The sequence below is a fragment of the Salmo salar genome, chromosome ssa12 (genome assembly GCF_905237065.1).
Source record: "Salmo salar chromosome ssa12, Ssal_v3.1, whole genome shotgun sequence".
Taxonomy (NCBI): Eukaryota; Metazoa; Chordata; class Actinopteri; order Salmoniformes; family Salmonidae; genus Salmo; species Salmo salar.
In genome coordinates, this window is record NC_059453.1 from 25,693,237 (window position 1) to 25,718,940 (window position 25,704).

Here is a 25,704-nt window from a genome sequence, read left to right on the forward strand (position 1 = left end):
AGAATCGTGAGTGAGGATCTGATTGGTTGACTGTCAAACTGTCAACAACAGACTGCCCTCATGAGCAGACCTGAGACGGCTGGTTAGGTGGATAACGTCAGTAACGTCGTTGGGTAACAATATGTTTTTTATTGAGTGACTGTGCAAGATAGGTGTTGGAAATCAGCCATTGCTATTAGACACTAGATTAAATAAGAATTTATAAATGAATGAACGAACAAACAAACAAATGAATTACTCCAACAAAACAATCCGTAAGTGAAAACTTCACAGGTGCTATTGCTGTTGGCTTGAGGGACTAACATCACAGCATAACAAGGTAGAGGTTATGTAGACAGTAGAGCAGGCCGTCTCAGTGGGTTTCGCTATAGCCTGTTAATGTGACACTTGGTCTGACAGCAGACCCTAATGACCTAGTGTGAAGATCTCATGGTGGTGGACTGGTCACTGTCCTAAGACTGTATATTTTGAATGACACATAGCTAAAGACATGTAACGCCCTGGCCATAGAGAGGGGTTTTTGTTCTTTATTTTGGTTAGGCCAGGGTGTTACATTGGGTGGGCGTTCTATGTGCATTTTTCTATGTCGGTTTGTTTCATTGATTTTGGCCGTGTGGCTTCCAATCAGGCACAGCTGTAGAGTGTTGTTGCTGATTGGGAGTCACACATAAGGAGCATGTTTTTCCTTTGGGTTTTGTGGGTAATTGTTTCTGTTAGTGTTTTGCAGCTGACAGGACTGTTTGGCTGTCGGTTTTCTTGTTTTGTATAGTGTTCTTTCTATTATTAAATTCAATGATGAACACTAACTCCGCTGCGCCTTGGTCTACTCTCTCTCCCGATGGCCGTTACAAGACAGTCACAAATATTACATTTGATCTGGCCTTATATCTATTATGAATAACTGAAGAGGGTGCTTACTGTGTTCAGGCCTACTGTTTAAAAAAATGTCCTACATTGTAGAATAATAGTGAAAACATCACAACTATGAAATAAAAAAGTGTTAAACAAATATATATTTTAGATTTTAAATTCTTCAAAGTAGCCACCCTTTGCCTTGATGACAGCTTTGCACACTCTTAGCATTTTCTCAACCAGCTTCTTGAGGTAGTCACCTGGAATGCTTTTCCAACCGTCTTGAAGGAGTTCCCACATATGCTGAGCACTTGTTGACTACTTTTCCTTCACTCTGTGGTCCAACTTATCCCAAACCATCTCAATTGGGTTGAGGTTGGGTGATTGTGGAGGCCAGGTCATCTGATGCAGCACTCGATCACTCTCCGTCTTGGTCAAATAGCCCTTACACAGCCTGGCGGTGTGTTTTGGGTCATTGTCCTGAGGGAAAACAAATGATAGTCCCACTAAGCGCAAACCAGCTGGGATGGCGTATCGCTGCAGAATGCTGTGGTAGCCATGCTGGTTAAGTGTGCCTTGAATTCTAAATAAATCACTGACAGTGTCACGAGCAAAGCACCCCCACACCATCACTCCTCCTCCTCCATGCTTCACGGTGGGAACCACACATGCGGAGATCATCTGTTCACCTACTCTGCATCTCACAAAGACACGGCTGTTGGAACCAAAAATCTTACATTTGGACTGCAGACCAAAGGACAGATTTCCACGGGTCTAATGTCCATTACTCGGGTTTCTTGGCCCAAGCAAGTCTCTTACTATTATTGGGGTCCTTTAGTAGTGGTTTCTTTGCAGCAATTCGACCATGAAGGCCTGATTCACACTGTCTCCTCTGAACAGTTGATGTTGAGATGTGTCTGTTACTTGAACTCTGTGAAGCATTTATTTGTGCTGCAATCTGAGGTGCAGTTTATTGCCAATTTTTGAGGCTGGTAACTCTAATGAACTTATCCTCTGCAGCAGAGGTAACTCTGGGTCTTCCTTTCCTGTGGTGGTCCTCATGAGAGCTAGTTTCATCATAGCGCTTGATGGTTTTTGCGACTGCACTTGAAGAAACTTTCAAAGTTCTTGAAATGTTCCAGATTGACTGACCTTCATGTCTTAAAGTAATGATGGACTGTCGTTTCTCTTTGCTTATTTGAGCTGTTCTTGCCATAATATGGACTTGGTCATTTAGCAAATAGGGCTATACCAACCCTACCTTGTCACAACACAACTGATTGGCTCAAACGCATTAAGGAAAAAAATTCCACAAATTTACTTTTAACAAGGCACACCTGTTGATTGAAAAGACTACCTCATGAAGCTGATTTTAGAATCTTAAGAGTGTGCAAAGCTGTCATCAAGGCAAAGTGTGTCTACTTTGAAGAATCTCAAATATAAAACATATTTTGATTTATTTAACACTTTTTTGGTTACTACATGATTCCATATGTGTTTTTTCAAAGTTTGGATGTCTTCACTACTATTCTACAATGTAGACAATAGTAAAATAAACAAAAACCCTGCAATGAGTAGGTGTGTCCAAACTTTTGACTGGTACTGTACATGAACTGTGATATACGGCTACACTGTTAGGAACACAAGCATTTCGCTACGCCCGCAGTAACATCTGCTAAATATGTGTATGTGACCAATAACATTTGATTTAATTTGATACATTAAATGATATGTATAGTAGGCTAGCCTATCTACAATGTTTATGAATCAGTGTGTCACGTACACTCCCTCTCCGGCCTCTAGGTCATCAGGCTGCTGATTATCCCACACACCTGTCACCATCGTCTCACACACCTGTGCCTCATGACACTCACCTGGACTCCATCACCTCCTTGATTATCTTCCCTATATCTGTCACTCCCCTTGGTTCTTTCCTCAGGTGTTATTGACTCTGTTTTCATGTCGGTGCATTGTTTGTGTTCATTGGTTCTTTTATTTATTAAAACACTCACTCCCTGAACTTGCATCCTGACTCTCAGCGCACTTGTTACACAGTGTCTACTGAATGACAATTTGAGAAGGATGTATAGCCTAAATGTATGAAGGACATTGTAGGTTGTAGGCCTTTAATGATGGCAATTATTATTTAATTTTTACAATAATACACTTTAAACTAGCACAAAGCATTTTTGTCCTTTTAGGTCTTTTTTCAATGCACTTATGAGTCTTACCTCCAGTCGGGGTTTTTCTCAGAAGGCTCTTAACACATTAACAGAGGCAACGGTGGCAAAGCTGATTGAATTCACTATGGTAGTCGCACTCGCCTCGGAGAGTCACGCTGACAACCATCATGTGATGGCCTGTAGTCCGTCAAGCAGAACCAAGGAGGTTGGTTAGCTACTGGGAGGGACCTGTAGGCTTTGTGCTCCGCGGATTGGTAGGCAGAAGCTTTCACAACTTCTCAATTATGTCAGTCATCAAAACCCGCTTCTTCCCACCCAGAATAACATGGATGGAGATGCCTGTGGTATAAAAAGTATTGTAGGATAAACATTCCTTTCTCTTAAAACTGCACCGCAAACCCGGGGGAGCATTTATTGATGAGTTCATAGATGGCAGAGGAAATGTTATTAGCAGAAGATGGGAAATGTGTGGGGGTAAGTGTTGATTCTGGTTTAATACTTGCCTTATTGATGATTCCTCTAGATTTTTGTCTATTTCATACAAAGACTGACTAGATTTTCTTTCATCACTTTTCTAACAGTTGTGCCTTCTCTACAAGTATATCACTTTTTCCATTTTTATAGGGATATGAGATACACTACATGTTGGAGATCTAACTGGCTTTCAATATATTTTTGATCCTTAAAAGCATGCTGGCCATTTCCCCTTTATGGAAATATATGGTAGGCTACAAATATGGCTTATATACAGTATGGCTTACTTTCAGATTTTTTTTCATGTATATTATGGCATGGCAACGTTGTTGGCCTATTGTAGTGGACTTCAAACCCTAGCCCAATACACATTACTGTGCATGTGTTGTTGTAGCCTACAGTGCATTCTGCTGCGTGGTTTAAACCTCTCTGCATTCATCTCTCAGCCAGTGCCTTCAATTCACTAAGGAATGCAGCTCGTCTAGACCAGCTAAAGCATCAGAACATCTAAACTGCTGCTGCAGCTTGAGCTTATAAGTGGCAACCTTTTCAACGTTTTACTCAGAAAAGGATACCTTGTAACTGGGACTTTTAATGGAAACAAATATGTGTTTTTAAGATAGTTAATGCCTCTTATGAACTTCAATACAAGCCACTGAATCCAGGCTTGTCAGAAGACTAGAGCGACCTATTGGATGTTACAATGCTGCATTGTCTCTTTTCGGCCATTTTCATGTGTGGTTGTCTGTTAGTCTCTCCCACTGGCCCTTTAAGATGATTGAATTAGGTTCCTAGGCTAGCCAGGCTCCACTATGCTTTTTATTGTTCACCCTAACTTGTCTGAAATCAGGGCCTTGTCTGCCTGTTTGTTTTACGATGATCGCTAGATAGAGGAAGCCTCAAATCTACGTGAGTGGTAGGCCCCAAAGTGTTTGAGTAATCTTTATAGGCAGTTTAGACAAGGACAGCTTTTGTTCTGGATTGAGCTCCATATCTGATCTATATTAATACATCTACATCAGGATGTTTTGAGTCTATGAACTCTATATGGAACTATAAAATGGCCCTGGGTACTTTGTTTACACTCGTCTATTCATTCATTCACTCAATATAAATATTAGTATATCTTGAGCATTTGTAATCATGCTATAGGCTACTACTGTACACCTGCTGTGGAGCTGTAGCCTATCATATCCAGATCATTACTTTAGCTCTTGTCCTTATGTGTTCTTGTTGTACTATGCCCCCACCATTCACCCCCCATACCTACAGTCCACAGCTGACTTTCCCAAAAGCAAAATGGCAGCTTCTGTTGCTTTCTGCTGTACTCCTGATGAGGTTTGGTTAAGTTTGGTTAGTAGGGTGTAGTTAAATCCTCTCTCAGCTACTGACCCTGTGTACTGGGGGTGTCAGTTAAGCTGGCTGTGCTGGAATTCAGCATCTGGACAGGGGGCTAAGTTCAGGCAGGGCTCCTGACTACTACACCACCCCTAGGAATACAATAACACAGTACTTCTACTTAACCTAGTATGTCTCTGTTTATGCAGAGCCGCCATGCCCATAGGGGCACAGGGACACGTGCCCCCTCAGATTTTTCCTGTTTTAAAATGACAAAATATTTGTTGTATTTTTTTTTTTTTTTTTTGTGTTGTTTATCTGTAATACTACGAGCCACCTAGATATGTTATGAAGTTGGCTTTAGCTAGCCCAGCTACAGTAGGTTCCCAATCTCCCAACCTTATAGCTAGCTATCAAGAAGCCATTGCAGGCCATCAATCAAGTTAGTGTAGTTATCTTGTATGCTGACACAAAGATTCTGGTAGTTATTGGTCGTAGTAGCCTACTCTGATTCTGTCCCACTCTGAATAATAGAATAGTTTGGCCTTGTAAAGGGATTTTCTGTCAACTTTACATTTAGATTACATGTTTTAATTGAACTGTCAAGTTTGTCCATAACCAATTCTAAATGTTTATAGTTTTTACAACTGTGTGTAGTGCGGTTTAAAATTTTTTACAAAATTCTTCAAGCCTTTTCTTGCTACACCAGGTTGGGGAAAAAACTAACACATGAAAATGTGTACAGTAATTCTGTATTTGGCAGGTGGTAGCTGAGTAGCTTCCAACTGATTGGAGGGTTGGACCAATTCCAGCAGGCTGACTAACCAGGGCTGTATTCATTCAGGCACGCAACAGATTAATAATAAAAAGGTTTTGCAACCAAAAAAGAAAACATGTATTCTTATTGGACAAGTCCAGGTTGTCCCTCCCTTTTTCAATCGATTATCTTCTGTTTTGTGCCCAATGAACATGACCCCGGTCGGGCCAAGGTCCAGTACAGTACAGCTCTCCTTGTCCCAGACAGTATCCAACCCATACCCTATTTATGATGTATTAAACGCTTGTACATGCGAAATCATTTACTAATCTTATAATTTACTAATCTCATAATTCCATACTAATCCGGCCACAGATAGAAGAACTGAAATGAACCATTTCAGACTCTGATACCCTTATACACTATGCTGTCATTGTATAGTGGCACTAATCTCGGCACCCAACTCTTACAAGCCAGCCAGCTACTTGATTTGTCACAAGTCTGTCACAAGGCTATAGCAACACATTTTGTGGCAGCGGTTGTGGTTGTCAAAGTAGCCTAGTAACAGTAAAAGTTGTATACTTCACTTAATAATTGCTTGCATTGCAGATATGTTTATCCAGAACTGATCTATGATGTGTAACCTACAATTTAATTATTATAATATCAATAAGACTATACTGTAAGTGTTGAAGTGTAGCTACATTCAGGTCAGCTTCCCTATGAAAACTGGTTCTGTACAGTACATCACAGAAAGCTGTTATGTTGACAGGTTGATTTTAAATCATCATTAAGCATAATGAACTATGGTTATGTATATTTTCTATTGAAATGCCCAATGACCTGTTTTCGTAGTATTTACAGTCAGTTTGTACTGTTCTCTCCAACACATAGGCCTACACCTCATGACTCCATTAATGAAACGATCATAGATATATTGGTCAGAAATTGTGCTATCTAGAACTTAAAATGCTTATTATGCTGTCCCCATTGGAGAACCCTTTGAATAACCCCTTTTGGTTCCAGGTAGAACCCTTTTGGGCTCCATGTAGGACCTTTTCCACAGAGGGGTCTACATGGAACCCAAAAGGGTTCTACCTGGAACCAAAAAGGGTTATCCTATTGGGACAGCCAAATAATCCTTTTGGATCCCTTTTTTCTAAGAGTGTATTATTTAGGACCCTGAGTTTTACCTGATAACTTGCCCAGTTTTACCTGATAACCTGTAACAAGGGCTAGGTTTTACCTAATAACCTGTAACAAGGGCTAGGTTTTACCTGATAACCTGTAACTAGGGTCCAATTTTACCTAGTAACCTGTAACTAAGGCCAGTTTTACCTGATAACCTGAAACTAGGGATCAGTTTTACCTGATAACCTATAACCAGGGCCTAGGGGTTTTCCTGGTCAGTATATGTGCTCAGAAAAAACCCTGGGCCCTGGTCATATTGTATGATAAAATTATACAAATGTTATCAGATGTCTTGAATGTTTCTCATCAGGTTTTGCAGTGTTCCTACTTCCTACGGGTGTAGGATCTTAATTTGACCAGTTTCTCACAGCAGGAAAATAATCCTGGAGCAACAGGATGATCAAATGAAGACCCTACACCTGTACAGCATCTCCTAATGTTGTGTCATCTTTTCCTTCCTCTAGTCTCTCACCAAGTCGCTGCTGGCCGTGGCTTTCCTGGCCTCGTTCGGTAGCTCCATGCTCTATGGCTACAACCTGGCCGTCGTCAACTCTCCTGCAGAGGTAGGAGGCACCACAGTAACATCTCTATACAATAAGACATTGCAGGCCTACATGTACTGAAATGGTTGTGAACAGGGAAATATACAATTTCAGTGAGGTACATACAGTCAACAGGAATAGGCCTATTGTGAATATACAGACTCCATGACCGGACCTATCCTTTTTATAAGTACCTATGTACTGTAGTTAGTGGAATATAACATAGGAGCTACACAAACTAAGACACCATATGTATTGTATAGGTTTACAACCATGAGTATTCTGTTCACGCCGTGTTACTACTCTCCTCGCATCTAGAGTCATGGGAGTAGTGTGAAATTGCTGATCTGGGGTCATTTATGTATTTCCCCCACTACTGGTTAACGTTTACATTAGGGGAGGGGAAGCTGATCCTACATCTGTACCCAGGGGAAACTTCACCCGTGAGCCGAGCCATGAGTCTTGTTGCCTGATTTCCTGGTTGTGGTTGATTTGTTTTGACCTGGATGGTTGAACCGGTTCAGTGTGAACTGTGTCAACTCAGTCAGCCTCACATTAGACCGTGTTATTTCCACAATGGGAACAATTGACGTTGTAAGGCCTGCTACTGCTGAGCATTTCCATATTAGACTTGGATAAGGATCTTATAAGCTAAATTGATTTGTCTACGTAGACAAAATGGTATCACAAAAACAACACACAATGGTCCTTGACGTATACTTCCATAGACAATATAATCGCACATTTCTACAGCAATTATTGGTATCTGAAGTTGAATCAGCCCAGTGTCTCTGGGTTGGAGATGATGAGGATGCCGTGTCTCTTGTCTAATTCCCATTAGACAGCTCTGCAAGCGCTACAAATACGTTTGTTACCAAATAGTGTGTTTCGCTGAGCAAATATTTGAATGTACTCCCGTTACGGCCAGTATGTTAGAAAAAAAAGAAGGTCTAAGTAAAAAGGTACAAGCAACATTTTCGGCACCTCTAATGTATTCAGCTGACTTCTGATTTCTGCATCGCATTAATGAGTGATTTACATTGGAGGTGCCGAATAGACATTTTTTTCGGTTGCTTGTACATGAAAAAAATACATCTGTTTTATTGTTACACACCGGATAGGTGCAGTGAATTTTAAAAAAAATTACCGGGTCAGCCATAGTAGATTTTCACCTTTTCGCTCAGATATTAGAACCAGCGACCTTTTGGTTACTGGCTCAACACTCAAACCGCTAGGCTACCCACCGCTGGCTGCTTGCAGAGCTGTCTAATGGGAGTTTGAATCGGAGCTTCCTGGGTGTTAAAGAAGAGAAGCATCATACTCATCTCTAACCCACAGACACTGGGGCAAATCAGGCCATACATTTTTTTTAATTGTTTTTCTTTTTCACATTTATTTAACCAGGTAGGCTAGTTGAGAACAAGTTCTCATTTGCTACTGCGACCTGGCCAAGATAAAGCATAGCAATTCGACACATAAAACAACACAGAGTTACACATGGAATAAACAAAACATACAGTCAATAATACAGTAGTACAAAAGAAAACAAAAAGTCTATATACAGTGAGTGCAAATGAGGTAAGAGGGAGTTAAGGCAATAAATAGGCCATGGTGGCGAAGTAATTACAATATAGCAATTAAACACTGGACTGGTAGATGTGCAGAAGATGAATGTGCAAGTAGAGATACTGGGGTGCAAAGGAGCAAGATAAATAAATAAATAAATAAATAAATAAATAAATAAATAAATAAATCAGTATGGGGATGAGGTAGGTAGATAGATGGGCTGTTCACAGATGGGCTATGTACAGGTGCAGTGATCTGTGAGCTGCTCTGACAGCTGGTGCTTAAAGCTTGTGAGGGAGTCATTGGCAGCAGAGAACTGGAAGGAAAGACGACCGAAGGAGGAATTGGCTTTGGGGGTGACCAGTGAGATATACCTTCTGTAGCGCGTGCTACGACCAGTGAGCTGAGATAAGGTGGGGCTTTACCTAGCAGAGACTTGTAGATAACCTGTTGCCAGTGGGTTTGGCGACGAGTATGAAGCGAGGGCCAACCAACGAGAGTGTACAGGTCGCAGTGGTGGGTAGTGTATGGGGCTTTGGTTACAAAACGGATGGCACTGTGATAGACTGCATCCAATTTGTTGAGTAGAGTGTTGGAGGCTATTTTATAGATGACATCACCGAAGTCGAGGATCGGTAGGATGGTCAGTTTTACGAGGGTATGTTTGGCAGCATGAGAGGAAGGATGCTTTGTTGTGATATAGGAAGCTGATTCTAGATTTAATTTTGGATTGGAGATGCTTAATGTGAGTCTGGAAGGAGAGTTTACAGTCTAACCAGAAACCTAGGTGTTTGTAGTTGTCCACGTATTCTAAGTCAGAGCCGTCCAGAGTAGTGATGCTGGACGGGCGAGCAGGTGCGGGCAGTGATCAATTGAATAGCATGCATTTAGTTTTACTTGCGTTTAAGAGCAGTTGGAGGCCACGGAAGGAGAGTTGTATGGCATTGAAGCTCATCTGGAGGTTAGTTAACAGTGTCCAAAGAGGGGCCAGAAGTATACAGAATGATGTCGTCTGCGTAGAGGTGGATCAGAGAATCACCAGCAGCAAGAACGACATCATTGATGTATGCAGAGAAGAGAGTCGGCCCGAGAATTGAACCCTGTGGCACACCCATAGAGACTGCGAGAGGTCCGGACAACAGGCCTCCGATTTGACACACTGAACTCTATCAGAGAAGTAGTTGGTAAACCAGGCGAGGCAATCATTTGAGAAACCAAGGCTGTCGAGTCTGCCAATAAGAATGTGGTGATTGACAGAGTCGAAAGCCTTGGCCAGGTCGATGAATACGGCTGCACAGTAATGTCTCTTATCAATGGTGGTTATGATGTCGTTTAGGACCTTGAGCGTGGCTGAGGTGCACCCATGACCAGCTCTGAAACCAGATTGCACACATGACGCATTGTTGCATGGTAAAATTAGTGAAAATGCTACTGCCTCCTTGTCTCATGGATACCTGATGTTTCTGTACTTGTGGTTGATGATGAAGATGATGGGGGTGATGATGATGACAGGGTTGTTTTCTTTAGTGATGGATATTGCAATGTTTTTCATTTCAATCCCGTTGTAAAATCTGTCCACGCCCTCGTCTTACAACCATTTTAGGAATGTTTATCGATTACATCCCTGTCACACAATCCCTTGCTCCAATTGTTGGTTCCCTCCTTTTATTGTCTTTGCTTCAAATTCCCCAGTGGACATACAGTATAATTAGACATTTGCACGGCTCCAAAACACAGCCTAGTCTTTCACATCTGGAAAACAAGCAGGAAAAACTGGCCGACACTTCACCAACAAATCGGGGGCAATCTTTTGGCACTAATGTGGAAGTCACGTGGGGAATCAGGACCATCAATGACCCTCCTTCCTGCCAAATGGGTTGTCACGAGACTGTAGTGTCTATTCACAGACCTGGGTTCAAATCCGATTTGAAATCTTTCAAATACTTTGCCCGCTTGTTTTAGTCTACACGGATTGTCGGATGAGTGAGTTTAGCACTTTTGTAACTATCCTATTGGTTCCATTGTGCCAGGCAAGCTCAATCAAGCCCAGCTTACGTGTTTGAAATGATTTCCAATAGTATTTGAACCCAGGTCTGTCTCTTCCACCGAGAGAGTTGTATTCTGCTGCTCTGTTTCAGCTAAGGCTAGAGAGAGGCAGAGAGAAGATGAATGAATTACATAATAGTAACACCACGCTGATTCAGAGACAATAACGTCATTAGAGAAGGAGAGAGGCCAGTATTAGAAAAAGAGGACAGGAAAGGAGGTGCATAGCCAGGCATACAGTGCATTCAGAAAGTATTCAGACCCCTTGGCTTTATCCACATTTTGTTACGTTACAGCCTTATTCTAAAATGGATTAAATAAATACAAATTCTCAACAATCTACACACAATACCCCATCATGACAAAGCAAAAACTGTTTTTTAGAAATGTATTAAAAATAAAAAACAGAAATACCTTATTAACATAAGTATTCAGACACTTTACTCAAGTATGTTGTTGAAGCACCTTTGGCAGCGATTACACCCTCGAGTCTTTTGGGGTGCTGTATCATAGCAAAATGTGGAAAAAGTGAAGGGGTCTGAATACTTTCCGAATGCACTGTATGTGTCTGCACTGAAATTGAGTGAAAATAGATTTTCCTTAAAAGGGAACAAAAACGCTACAGACAAATGTAATGATGCCAAAAGACACATGTACATAGTTAGAAAATAAAAGCCTGGGTATTGTCTGTTGATCCCATCACTTCTAGACTCTATTGTCTTGATATGACTTCCTTATCTACATTCTACCCTTTCTCCTTCTCCTCGCCTTCCTCAGTACATAGAAGCTGTTTTTCAGTCTATCTCAAGGCCATCAGACTGCTAAACAGCAATCACTAACTCAGAGAGGCTGCTGCCTACATGGAGACCCAATCACTGGCCACTGTAATAAATGGATCACTAGTCACTTTATACAATGTCACTCTAAATAATGCCACTTTAATAATGTCTACATATCTTACATTACTTATATCACATGTATATACTGTATTTGATAATCTATTGCACCTTGCCTATGTCGCTCGGCCATCGCTCATCCATATACTTATATGTACATATTCTCATTCACCCCTTTAGATTTGTGTGTATTAGGTAGTTGTTGGGGAATTGTTAGATTACTTGTTAGATATTACTGCACTGTCGGAACTAGAAGCACAAGCATCTCGCTACACTCGCATTACCATCTGCTAACCATGTGTACGTGACCAATCAAATTTGATTTGATTTGATAAAGCAGCTTTACAACCAGACAATGGTGTCTGCTTCTAGAAATTTCCTCTGACTTGACATGGTATCTACGGTATGTTTGACTCTTCCCCCCTCTCTTCCTCCTCTCCCAGTACATCAAGGCATTCTATAACCAGACGATGGTAGCAAGGAACGGGACGGGTCTGGACGACAAGAAGCTTACGTTGTTCTACTCCGTCACCGTGTCTGTGTTTGCCATCGGGGGCATGGTGGGCAGCCTCCTGGTGGGCATACTAGTCACCAGATTTGGAAGGTAAGACTTAGCCCCGAGTCTTAGACTTGCACCTCCAACCATAATTGACATAACGCCATTGACATAACGCCATTGACATACGCCACTGACATAACGTCATTGACATAATAAAAAGCATGAGCTGGCGCACACCCAGAGAAAATGATTTAGTGTAGAGGTGCTGACCAACAGAAAATAAACTGTAAGCTATGAAAATAGAGTTCAACAGTCCATATGTATAACCTCCCAGTCATTTATTTGGTTAAGAAAAACACCAACATTGCAGCATCCCTTTGCCTTCTTCAGGGTAATGTCACGAATGCTTGAACCAGGTTATGTAGACAAACAGTGCAATTGCGTGGTCACAATATTGAGGATAGCTTAATGAGATCTGACTTGCCCCCTGAGCCCACTCAGACACTCTTCACACCCATTCCAAATGGGAACTACAAATGTAGTTCGCACATGTGCACAGTGGAATAGCACTACAAAAACATCCTTCTTCAGACACCCACATATGTCAAACAAATCCCTGTTAGAGGTATCATCTCATGCAAGACCAAGGCAGTAATCCATCTCATCACCTGTACATGTGGGAAAGCCTACGTAGGACAAACGGAAAGACAATTAAAACCACGCGTAGCTGAACACCGCAGCTCAGTCAGGTGTAAGAACACTAACTATCCAATAGCAGCTCACTTTGTTGAAGCTAACCAACCAATCTCCTCCATCAAATACACAGGTATTGAGCATGTTGCACTACCAAGGAGAGGAGGTAACATGGAGATCCTACTACTACAGAGGGAGGCTTACTGGATATCCTGTCTAAAAACATTGACCCCTAGTGGTCTGAATATTGACTTTGATCTCAGGCCCTTCTTGTGACCAATTCTATTTTCTGTGAACAGGTCTAGTAAATGAATGTATTCTTTCTACAGCTTATCAGAGTACACCCTATATTGTTCCCCCTGTTGATGGTGCTTATTATGCATTATGGTTGAACCAAAAGATTACATGTCACAAAAACATTGAGTGAAATTGGAAACATTTAAATATATGGGTGACATTAAATGAAACAATGTATGTTGATGCTAATGTTATGCTAATGATAACAATTAAATAATATATTCAGTATGCTGTGGGCTATTGTCTTTTAACACTTTCGCTCAATTCATTCTGATCAACCTAGAAATTACGACACACCCCTCACCATTGTCATTGGTTGCACTAATTGCACTGTTTGTCTACATAACCTGGCTCAAGCATTCATGACATTACCATGAAGAAGGCACAGTGATGCCCAAAACTTCGGTGGGTTTTTACACAATCAATTACTGGGAGGTTATACATATGGAGTGTGCGACTCTCTTCATTTTTATAACGTCATTGACATAACATCATTGACATAATGTCATTGACTAATCAGTAAACAACTAAATAACAGTCACATTTGTCTGTGACCACTCTTGTTGGTGCAAGTGCCTATCAATGTCTACACCTCCTTGAACTTTTTTCACATTTTGCTGCCTTAAAATTCAATCTAAAAAAGGGATTAAAATATATTATATTTTTCCTACAGATCTGCACAACCTACTCCACCTTTTCAAAGTGGAAGAAAGTTATAGAGCATTCATAAATGGATAAGTTTCCAACCCCCTGAGTTAATACTTGGTGGAAGCACCAACTCTTAGGAGACTTAGGAGAACATACTGTATATTCATTGTTTTTGGTCAAAATTGCTCAAGCTCATTAAATTTGGTTGGGAATCATTGATGGGCAGCAATATTCAAACCTTGTTTCTGATTTTCAAGTTGTCCTAAGAGTTGTTAAAAGTTGGTAGAATCTTAATGAAAATGATTCACAGCTGTAATGGCTGCCAAAGGTCCTTCCACCAAGTATTAACTCAGGGGGGTGGTGACCTATCCATTTATGATATTTAATATTTTCCTAATTTGGAAAATGTTCTATAACTTTCTTTGACTTTTAATATGTGGAGTAAGTTGTTTAGATGTGTATGAAAAAAAATGCATTTAATCCCTTTTTAAATTTCATTTTAAGGCAGCAAAATGTGAAAAAAGTTCAAGGTGTGCATTTTTGCTGCATCCAAAAAAATGCCAAGGTATTTGAGAGATCCTCGACTGAGAACTGGATTTTGATTAAGATTTTTACGAAAATGGGGAAAGGAAAAGAGAAGTCAATGGAAAACTGGTCAAACATCTAAAACTATTGATTTACTCTGTAGAAAAGGATATATGTTGGAAATCGTTCAGACATTTATTCATACTACATCTCTTTGCGTTACGAAAGACTTACATTTAAATTCGGTGTTTGAGGATATTGGACTTCCAGTATGTTGAAGCCAATGGTTTGTTGAAGGTTTCTCAGGCTGATTGTTCTGCTGTCTACAGGAAAGGGACCCTGGTGAGAATCACATGTCTGGTGTTCATAGCTGGAGCCTTCATGGGCTTCAGCAGGACCTTCGGCTCTCCAGAGATGATCATTGTTGGACGCTTCATCACAGGGGTACACTCAGGTAATGCAGTAACAGAGAATAATACCATTATGTCCGACCGTCCTTAACATGTTGAGTAAGGATTAGGAAACACTATTTGAGGGGGTAATTATAAGGCATTCATAACACATACTGTACGTAACTTGACACCTGACGCAAGTACGGATAGGCATCTCCCTCTCTCTCTCTCTCTCTCTCTGTCTCTCTCTCTCTACCGCACCTGCTGTCTCGACCTCTGAACGCTCGACTATGAAAAGCCAACTGACATTTACTCCTGAGGTGCTGACCTGTTGCACACTCTATAACCACTGGGATTCTTTTTTTGACCGCGGTGGTCATCTATGAACGTTTGAACATCTTGAAGAACGATCTAGCCTTAATGACCATGTATTCTTATAATCTCCATCTGGCACAGCCAGAAGAGGACTGGCCACCCCTCAGAGCCTGATTCCTCTCTAGGTTTCTACCTAGGTTCCTGCCTTTCTAGGGAGTTTTTCCTAGCCACCGTGCTTCTACATCAGTATTGCTTGCTGTTTGGAGTTTTAGGTTCGGTTTCTGCTGATGTAAAGGGCTTTAAATAAATACATTTGATATATGCATTTCTGTGTGTCGTGTTTTACTTATCTGAATGAATCAGGTCTTCTTTCTGTTGCTCTACAACACATGATCAGCTCTTATCAGCAACAATGCTAGCTGTAAGGTTAACTGCTAATGCTGAATCTGATCTGTGTAATGTCCATATCCCCCTCCCTCCAGGTATCTCTCTGAGTGTGGTACCTATGTACCTGGGGGAGAGAGCACCTAAGAATCTCTATGACCTCTCACCTCTGTTCCCCTCCCACCAGGTATCTCTCTGAGTGTGGTGCCAATGTATCTTGGGGAGATAGCACCTAAGAACCTGCGAGGCTTCCTGGGCCTCGTGCCTAGCATCTTCATCTGTCTAGGAGTCTTCATCGCTCAGATCCTGGGGCTACATGAGCTACTGGGAAAGGTGCAGTAAAATCTTATCCTTACTATCTTAGTTCATAGTTAATCTTCTTTGTTGGTATTTTCTTTGGCGTAAATAGATAAAGAACTTTTGGTGAGGTAGAGACAAATGAAACGTAACCTCTTAAACTCTGACGCCCTCTGGTGGCATTTTCTAAACCCCGCATAATATTGTATGCTACCCTCATAAAGTGCATTTCGGTTTCCAAACTGTAAGTCCTACAAACACATGCTTAGTACTGTTACAAAGGTAAGAACTGTGGGATTCTGATTAAGTAGAAAAAACGTGACTAAAACAGAGCCCGAAATGCAGCAGGCCTAAACCCCTTGAAATGTACCGTTTTTTTATGTTGTTTTTTTCTTCACGGAGAGGGGATGGGGAATAAGACATTTTTTAAGTCTAGGTTTGAAATAAAATATGTCACCAATTACTGTTCTCAGAAAATATGTATATATTTTAAATAATGGTGGCACTCTATAATGCACTCTATAATGGTGGCACTCAATTTCCAAAAAGGCAATGGCTATGTCTTTCAAATGATATGTCACTCTATTTTCTGACCTATTTATTTATAAAAAGAATGTGGGGGGAGTAGCCCCCCAAACTTTCCGGGCCCTGTACCCTGTGACGTGCTGGTGAGGCCTAAACATTGGAAGTACATTTAAAGTACTCTGCCATGAGTGAAGAGTACGTGACATTCATTTTATTCCAGACTTTTCTTTGGAGAAATTACAACCTCCTCTCAAGGCGGAACTATCAAGGAATGTGATCTGAATACATTTGTAGTGTGTCCCAGTTCTACAGTAATCAGATCAGTCAATAGTATCGACCCACGTGGTAGACTCATCTTTTACGATCTCCATTCAGCAGACTATTTGGCTGCTTTTTATTCCAGAGAGTTCCTACCTTCCTTCAAACTTTGCTATATCATATATTTTTTTAAGAAACTCATATTGACCTCTTGCTGACCCTATATCCTTTGGCCTCTAACCCCTCAACAGGAAGAGCACTGGCCCCTCTTCCTGTCTCTGGTGGTGATCCCCACCATGTTCCAGCTGATGCTGTTGCCATGGTTCCCAGAGAGCCCACGGTACCTGCTTATAGAGAAGAGGAATGTCCACGCCACCATCACAGGTGAGGAGGCTTCGTCCATTAGGAGGATATAGTTGATAGTTCTTTATTTATTTCTTTTCTTGGCATATAGAGTTGACTGTAAAAGACCTAAAAGACCTGAATTGCTATTGTAAGGAGTATTATATGGAGAGATGCAGATTTTCTGTTTGTTCGTTTATTGGGGGAAAGCTGTAACCACAGACCAATACAACAAAGACTTGAATTTCAATACTGTCCATACTGTATACAACCCTAGCTGTGCTGTACTCACCAGTCTAGTAACGTGAAATTCTCTCCCCAGCTCTGAAGTGGTACCGGTCCAAAGTGAACATCCAGGCAGAGATCGAGGAGATGCAGGAGGAGCAGCGGTCCATGTCCTCGGTCCAGACCGTGTCGGTCATCGGTCTGCTGAAGGACCGGAGCGTCCGATGGCAGGTCATCACTATAGTAGTGGTCAATATCGGCATGCAGCTGTCCGGTATCGACGCGGTGGGTCAGTGTGTGTGTGATTGTGTGTGTTTGTCCATACTTTCATGCATACATGCAGGAGAGTGTGTGTCCCTGTGTCCCACCATATGCCCCTATCACCACCACCACTATATATTACAGCCTCACTTAGAACCACTGGTGCTGAGTGACAAAGCAGGGGCACGCCTAATTACTGTACAATACACCCTAGACACACACACACTGGTCCTCATTACTGTACAATACACCCTCGACCCACACACACTGGTCCTCATTACTGTACAATACACCCTAGACACACACACACTGGTCCTCATTACTGTACAATACACCCTCGACACACACACACTGGTCCTCATTACTGTACAATACACCCTAGACAAACACACACTGGTCCTCATTACTGTACAATACAATACACCCTAGAAACATACACACACACACACATCCTCATTTCATAGTCCAAATGGATTCCCACACACACACTGGTCCTAGTGACATGAGCCCTTGGCCCTTTAGCACCATGTGGATAAGCACTCGTGTACATGGTCTCATGCTGTTCCCCATTTCACAGCACGGCCACGCTATGCTGCTTTCTACTGTCCCGGCTGTTCCAGACACGGAGCACAACAGCTCTAATGGGATATCAAAGAACCCCAATGTCCACCTTTTAGCATTCCGAGGAGGTCTTTGCAACCAATTTCCTGCTTGGTAATACTAGATTCTAGAAGTCCAATCAGAATTCTACACAGGGACGGGCAAATACCAGTGTGTGGATGTGACATCTTTCCATGAGTGGGTGGAAAAATCCATGTATGTGTATGGATGGTTACTGAAACCTACTATATGTGTGCATTTTATCTACTTTTCCTGATTTTGTCCGTATTGGAGGATGTGTGTTGTTGTAGTGAAGTATGACGAATGAGATAATGACATTCATTCATTTCACTGGGAATACTATAAGCCAACGTTGACATGCTGGACCACAGCATTGATTAAATATATCTGATTTGACAGATGGGATTTAGGATGGTCATGACAGCAATTATGATGAATCAGCCATGAGTAATAAGAGCTTTAAGAATGTCCATTAGCTGAACGTTGCATATTTGTTTAGCCAGGTTAAAACAGACGGCCATGTTTAATATGTACACTCTGTTACTAATGTTGGTGTTGATGATGATGATGAGGTAAGCGCTGTACATCCCAGAACACTGAAAAACTGAGTATTCAAAGAACAATGCAACAAAGATGTAGCCCTACAGTATGTCTATTCAACAATGTACATGTTCACTACTCACAGTTCAGCTACTGATCTACAACTCTCTCTTCAGATCTGGTTCTATACCAACGCCATCTTTGAGAACGCAGGAATCCCAGTCCCTCAGATCCAGTACACCACGGTTGGAACCGGAGCCATTGAGGTTATCGCTGGATGCGTAGGGGTAAGCAAGCTGTCACTGGATTACTGTGTGAGCACAACAGCTGAGCATGCTAGCTTAGCCTGGTTCACCAGACTGAAAACTGCTCTCATAGGTGAGTGAAGCATTCAGTCTGGTTTAACCAGGCTAACATTAGCTAGCCTACTCTAGTCTGAGGTGTTATTATTATTGTCTGGTAGCTGGTGGTAATACTCACTTCAACACTCCTTTTGGACAAGCCTGTACTTTAGCTATAAGGCCCTCAGGAACGGTTAAGCATATATCCACTGAGATACTATCGTCAAACCACAGCTATATTATATGCAGTAAATTATGTATACATTCTATACAGCACGGCTCTGGGTCAGACCATGTCTGTCCCAAATGGCACACTATTCCCTATATATCCCCCTTTGGGTCCTGGTCAAAAGTAGTGCACTACAAAGGAAATATGGTGTCATTTGGGATGCATCCCATGACTACAGTTTCTAAAGAGACATATAGGTCAGTGGACATACTACTGGGTGCTGAGCTATTCCAAGAAACACAGTCTCTGGGTAGCAGTTTGCCATTTTTCCCATGCAGAAGCATAACATTGACATGTTAAGTCGTCAGCCAATAGAAATAACTTGTTCTCCTTTGTCCCGCCTTCAGTGCTTCACCATTGAACGGCTGGGCAGAAGACCTCTGATGATTGGTGGATTCACCTTCATGGGAATTTGCTGTGCAGGGATCACACTCTCCCTCATGTTCCAGGTACGTTCATCTACCCATGAATCTTCCCCTATAGACACAGGTCTAGGATCAGTTCACCAGACCTGGAATTCTGCATTTTCTGTGAAAAGTGAAAATCTGATTTCAGGTCAGTTTATAGAAGAACAATGCAATCTTCATTACTATTAGTCTGAATCGTGCAGAGTCTCTTTGTTGATAGTTACTGTCTCCGTGTCTTTGACTGTCTCTTTAATGAGTATAATCAGTAGCCAGTCAGTCTATTATTATTTGTAATGTGACGACTGTCCTATGCTTCCATTCGCTGCCCATTAAGTCCCACTACATCAGTGTTGCCTGTGTGGTGGGGATCATCGCTGGCTTCTGTATAGGACCAGGTAAGACATCTACCCTGGTGGTCTGCTTGTTTGTTTATCTCTGTCTCTGTTTCTGTTTCTCTCCTTCAAAACAAGGTTCTATACTCAGGATGTAGATCTCTCTAAATAGAAGAGTAGGTACTTCCTCTTTTAGCACAAGGGGCTATAATGCTACTCTAAGAAGTACATTTAAGTTATTTAGCAGATGCTGTTATCCAGAGAGACTATGGTTAAGAGTCTTGCTCAAGGGCACATCAACAGATTTTTCACCAAGTTGGCTCAGGGATTCGAACCAGCAGCATTTCAGTTACTGACCCAATACTCTTAAACTTTAGGATACCTACAGCACTTTGAACATTCCACTTTGTCCAATAGACACATCCTGTTATTTTCTAACTAGGAAACACTGCTCTCTGGTGGTGGAATATAGAAGTGCTCTAGGAAAGGCAGCCTCACTGTTTACCCAACATAAATATCTACTCTATTGTATTTCATTAATCCACTAAATGAGGAGATCATAATTGCCACGGTAACAGGAACATCCATTCTTACACCCATTTGTTTGGGGCTCGTCGGCTGAACGCAACAGTTTATTAGAATGTTGATGGTGGCTATAAGCATGATGAATTAGACCAACACTGGTTTACATAATGTAATCCGTCAAGCAGGCAAAATCCATACATCAAGCTCAGATGAGGATTTTCTGTTTACCACAATTAGATTTTCAATGGCTCATTGTTCATAATGAATATTTTGGTGTGTGTGTGATGAATATGCCTCCTTGAGACAAAAACTTGCATAAACAATGTGAAAGAGCTCATAGTACTGCAGATGTAGACAAATTGCAGAGCCCTACATATTGACTATATTAGCAAGCCTTCTCCCCATGTCATTATCATGCTCAAATAATGAGGACTTAACTTGACACGTTCATCATTAGGCTTTTACTAATGTATTATTCCTCATTCATAATATTTCTCATTTCTAACCATTATGAATTAGATATTTGGAGCAATGAAACTGTCTATAGATTCTACATATTATAGAGTTAACATATTGAGATACAGATGTAGGACCTTAATTTGATCCCTCTTTTGTTGCTGAGAATTTTCAGATGAGCTTCGTGATCTACATAAGTTAACTGAAAACCCACACTAACTCATGGTTATATGAACAATATTTTACTTTTCATGTAGCCTACTTTTGGCCAGCTAATAGCCTAACCACCAATCAGGCAATATAATGGACTAAATGTTAAAATCCTGTTGCTGCAGGATTATTTGGCTGTGACAATACGGATCAAATTAAGATCATACACCGATGGAATATAATGGTGGTTTCAATCCTCAATGTACTATCCTTGCTCTAAAGTCTTGCTGTTATCAATATCAGTGGTTTGGTAGTTTGCCCAACTTCACATGTGACTATAACTAGTAGCCAATGATGTGATTCTATCATGGCTTGAAAAGTATATTTTTGTAGACTCACACATTTTGTAGACTCACACATTCTGATATTTGTTCCACTAATTATTCTTTTGACCAATCACATCAGATCTTTTCACATCAGATCTTTTTCAGAGTTGATCTGATTGGTCAAAAGACCTATTAGTGGAAAAATTATCAGAGTTGGGTTGCCTGTCTAAATGCAGCCAATGTGTCTCATTCTGTGTGTGTCTCTGTCCCTGTGTAGCTGGAGTACCCTTCCTGATTACAGCAGAGCTGTTTAAACAGTCCCATCGTCCGGCTGCCTACACCGTGGCTGGATGCCTCAACTGGCTGTCCAACTTCACCATCGGCTTTGTCTTCCCCTTCCTACAGGTCAGAACTACTGGCCTATAATTACACCTGTACACACGTTTTACCGCTGTATGTTGGCATTTTAGTCGTGCCTTTTTTGCGACAGCTCTCGATCCAGCTCCCTATTCCCTCAAACTCCACTCGAACTCATCTGTAGTAGTAAAGCAGTAGTATAGTTGCAGTATAGTAGTAATATACAAGTAGTATAGTAGTAGTGTAGTAGTAGTAGTATAGTAGTAGGATAGTAGTAGGATAGTAGCAGTATATCATTAGTATAGTAGTAGTCTAGCAGTAGTATATCAGTAGTACTAGTAGTATACTAGTAGTATAGCAGTAGTATATTAGCAAATAGTAGCAAATGTTTTAATTAAATAAGTGTCATCGTATGAAGATCCAATTCGCATCGTGTTCTATTACTGTTCCCTCTAATAATCAATTCAATTCAATTCATTCAACAAACAACTCTTTCTCCACGCCCCAGATGTCGGCAGGGGCCTACTGCTATCTGGTGTTCTTTGGCGTGTGCATGGCAGTGGCGGCCTACGTCTTCTTCATCGTCCCCGAGACCAAGAACAAGACATTTGTGGAGATCAGCCAGATGTTCGCGGCCAGGAACGGCATGCTGGAGGAGGAGAGCAGCGAACTGAGCGTCGTTAACAACCTCAAACTAGCCAAGATGAACGGCTATGGCACCGTCGACCTGGAGTACGAAGCGATAGAGAAGAAGAAGTAGAGAAGGGGAAAGGGAGAGAGAGAGCGATAGAGACGTCAGTAGTCTAAAGGTGACTCCTCTCTTCATCTGTACTGATATGAAAACACCCCACTGGGCACAGACGTCAGTTAAACATCTATTTTTGATTTCCATTTGGTTAAGTTGTCAACTAACGTGAAGTCAATGTGAAATCAACATAAAATGTCACCATGAAATTGGCTTTAGGTTAAAAGTTAGTTGAAAAACCCCAAATTCCCTTTTTGCAAATCCAATTCGTTTCCCACACTGATTCAACGTCATCACACTGAATGTATTTGTTGAAATGATGTGGAACCAATGTTGATTCAACCCGTTTTTGCCCAGTGGGACAGAATTGGTGAAAGCAATGTGGTGGAATTGGTGGACTTTGCTTTTCCCTGCCCAGTTAGTGCAGACAACGGAAAAATCATCTATTTCAATTCATTGTTCAGTATTTCATTTCGTTCTTCTTCTGAATCTGTGTTCATGGTTTACAGACACCTGTGTCCGTCTACCACTACAAAACCCCTTATGTAAGAGCTCTAGGATAGTGTGTGAGATGTGTGGTGGTGTTTTAATGTTTTCTCAATGGTGTCTAAGTTTAATTATGTCCATATCTAAGTAAATGAAAAACATTTTTGACAGAAATCTATCTCCATACCGTTCCAAAATGTAACATTTAATGTTACCAGTTGTACACTAATCTACATTGACTCTATGTACTGTTTGGAAGTCAGCACATCTACAACCATTACGTTTCACTCTCCTCTCAGTTATATGTGCCTCTCTTTCCGTGAATCACGCTGAAAGTCTTCTTTTCTCAATCTGGCTGAAAACCTTTCCTACGATGTACAGTATAGAGCGAATGTATTTATTTATTGACACAGCAACAGTATCATGATATGAGTGCAGTATCTGACTTTACCATTTTCCTGGTCACTGATTTTGACAGAAAATGAGGTCAGTCCACATCATGTGAATGGTATAGTTTAGAAACACTATCAGGTGTTATGCCTTAACAACATATTCATAGCACATTATAAGGTGCTATGATCCTTTATAAGGCTTCATAAGAAGGTGCTCCAAGTGTTACAGTGTCTTTGATCATGTTTACCTTGCTTAGCTGAAGAAAAAACCAATAACTTGAGTTTGCTTGTTTATGTTTTTTTCTTCTCTCTTTTGCGTAAGAGAGTTTGTAAATGTGGCTACTGTAGTAGTCATTCCATATTCCAAGGCAGGATAAGTTATATATCGTACGTTATATCGTACAGTTAAACAGACATGCACAAGAAAGTGTGTAGGAGCATATATACAGTATACACTGAGTGTACAAAACATTAGGAACACCTTCCTAATATTGAGTTGCAAAACCTTTTTGCCCCCAGAACAGCCTCAATTCGTCGGGGCATGGATTCTAAAAGGTGTCGAAAGCGTTCCACATGGATGCTGGCCCATGTTGAGCTAATGCTTCCCACAGTTGTGTCAAGTTGTCTGGATGTCCTTTGGGTGGTGGACCATTGTTGATACACACAGGAAACTGTTGAGTGTTAAAAACCCCAGCAGCGTTGCAGTTCTTGACACACTCAAACCGGTACGCCTGGCACCTACTACCACCTACTACTATTCACCAGGTTAGTCTATGTCATGGAAAGAGCAGGTGTTCTTAATGTTTTGAACACTCGGTGTATATCGTACTTTATATTGTACCTAGAATAATAGTGAAGACATCAAAACTGTGAAATAACACATGTGGAATCATGTAGTAACCAAACAAGTGTTAAACACCCTTTGCCTTGATAACAGCTTTGCACACTCTTGACATTCTCTCAACCAGCTTCATGAGGAATTCAACTGGAACGCATTCAATTTAACAGGTGTGCCTTTTTAATTTGTGGAATATAGGTGTGTCCAAACTTTTGACTGATACTGTATATATTTATACAGTGCCTTGCAAAAGTATTCAACCCCCTTGGCATTTTTCCTATTTTGTTGCATTACAACCTGTAATTTAAATAGATTTTTATTTGGATTTCATGGAATGGACATACACAATTAAAAAAAGAACTTATCAAAAATCAATAAAAAAACGGAAAAGGGATGTGTGCATATGTCACGACTTCTGCCGAAGTCGGTCCCTCTACTTGTTTGGGCGGAGTTCGGCGGTCGACGTCACCGACCTTCTAGCCATCGCTGATCCATTTTTCATTATCCATTGGTTTTGTCTTGTCTTACATATCACCTGGTTCCAATCTCATCAATTACATGTTGTGTATTTAACCCTCTGTTTCCCCTCATGTCCTTGTCGGTGATTGTTTGTTTGTATGCGATGTGCAAGTTATTTTCTGGTGTGCGACAGGTTTTGTACCCACTTTTATTATTTTGTGTATTTTGGTTTTCTGAGTTTTGTGAGCACTTATTAAACGACTCCGTTTATACCAAGTTCGTTCTCCTGCGTCTGACTTCCCTGCCACCAGCACGCACCCATTACAGAATCACTGACCCGAACTATGGAGTCAGCAGGGGAAGGTACCCCGGCCATTGAGGTGGAGGAGCGCGTCCAGGAGCATGCAGTACTACTTCGCCATCTTGGTACCGCCATGAGAGGTAGATGCGGCGTTGGACCATTTTGAGGAGTTCACCTGCCGTTTCCGGGCAGTCTTCGACCACCCGCCCGAGGGTAGAGCGGCGGGTGAGAGCCTCTACCATCTGAGTCAGGAGACGAGGAGCGCCCAGGAGTTCGCCCTGGGGTTTAGGACCCTGGCTGCCGGCGCGGGATGGAACAACAGGGCCCTGATCGACCATTAATGCTGCAGTCTGCGCGAGGACCTCCATCGGGAGCTGGCCTGCAGAGACACCACCCTCATGTTGGACCAGCTGGTGGACCTGTCCATCCGGCTGGACAACCTGCTGGCTACTCGCGGACATTCAGATTGGGGTCTGGTAGTTCCATCCTCCCGCACCCCCTCTCCGATACCCATGGAGCTGGGAGGGGCAGTGCGCATGGAGACCGGAGAGGGTTCCCGCTCGTGCACCATCTGTGGCCGCAGAGGTCACACTGCCGGTCGGTGCCGGGTTGGTTCCTCTGGGAGTCGAGGTAGCAGGCAGGGTGGACTGGCGTCACCCCAGGTGAGCCGGCACCATGTTTGTGTTTGTCACA

The 25,704-nt window shown here is 41.7% G+C and overlaps 1 protein-coding gene across 1 annotated transcript; it reads left to right on the top strand.

The window, feature by feature from the left end:
* Positions 1 to 3,315: 3,315 nt before the first annotated feature.
* LOC106564616 (solute carrier family 2, facilitated glucose transporter member 9) lies at positions 3,316 to 24,986 on the top strand. Its single transcript, XM_014130781.2, has 12 exons — positions 3,316 to 3,509; positions 7,260 to 7,358; positions 12,289 to 12,449; positions 14,837 to 14,961; positions 15,786 to 15,931; positions 16,930 to 17,062; positions 17,343 to 17,530; positions 18,844 to 18,954; positions 19,585 to 19,686; positions 19,979 to 20,039; positions 21,711 to 21,838; positions 22,299 to 24,986. The coding sequence occupies exons 1-12, from the start codon at positions 3,465 to 3,467 to the stop codon at positions 22,548 to 22,550; spliced, it is 1,551 nt and encodes a 516-aa protein (XP_013986256.2). The 5' UTR covers positions 3,316 to 3,464; the 3' UTR covers positions 22,551 to 24,986.
* Positions 24,987 to 25,704: the final 718 nt, after the last annotated feature.

Coding starts and splice junctions, on each gene's coding strand:
- LOC106564616 (XM_014130781.2), top strand. CDS start 3,465: ATGGCAGAGGAAATGTTATTAGCAGAAGATGGGAAATGTGTGGGG. Junction 3,510..7,259: donor AAGATGGGAAATGTGTGGGG/GTAAGTGTTGAT, acceptor TCCTTCCTCTAG/TCTCTCACCAAGTCGCTGCT. Junction 14,962..15,785: donor CATCACAGGGGTACACTCAG/GTAATGCAGTAA, acceptor CCCTCCCACCAG/GTATCTCTCTGAGTGTGGTG.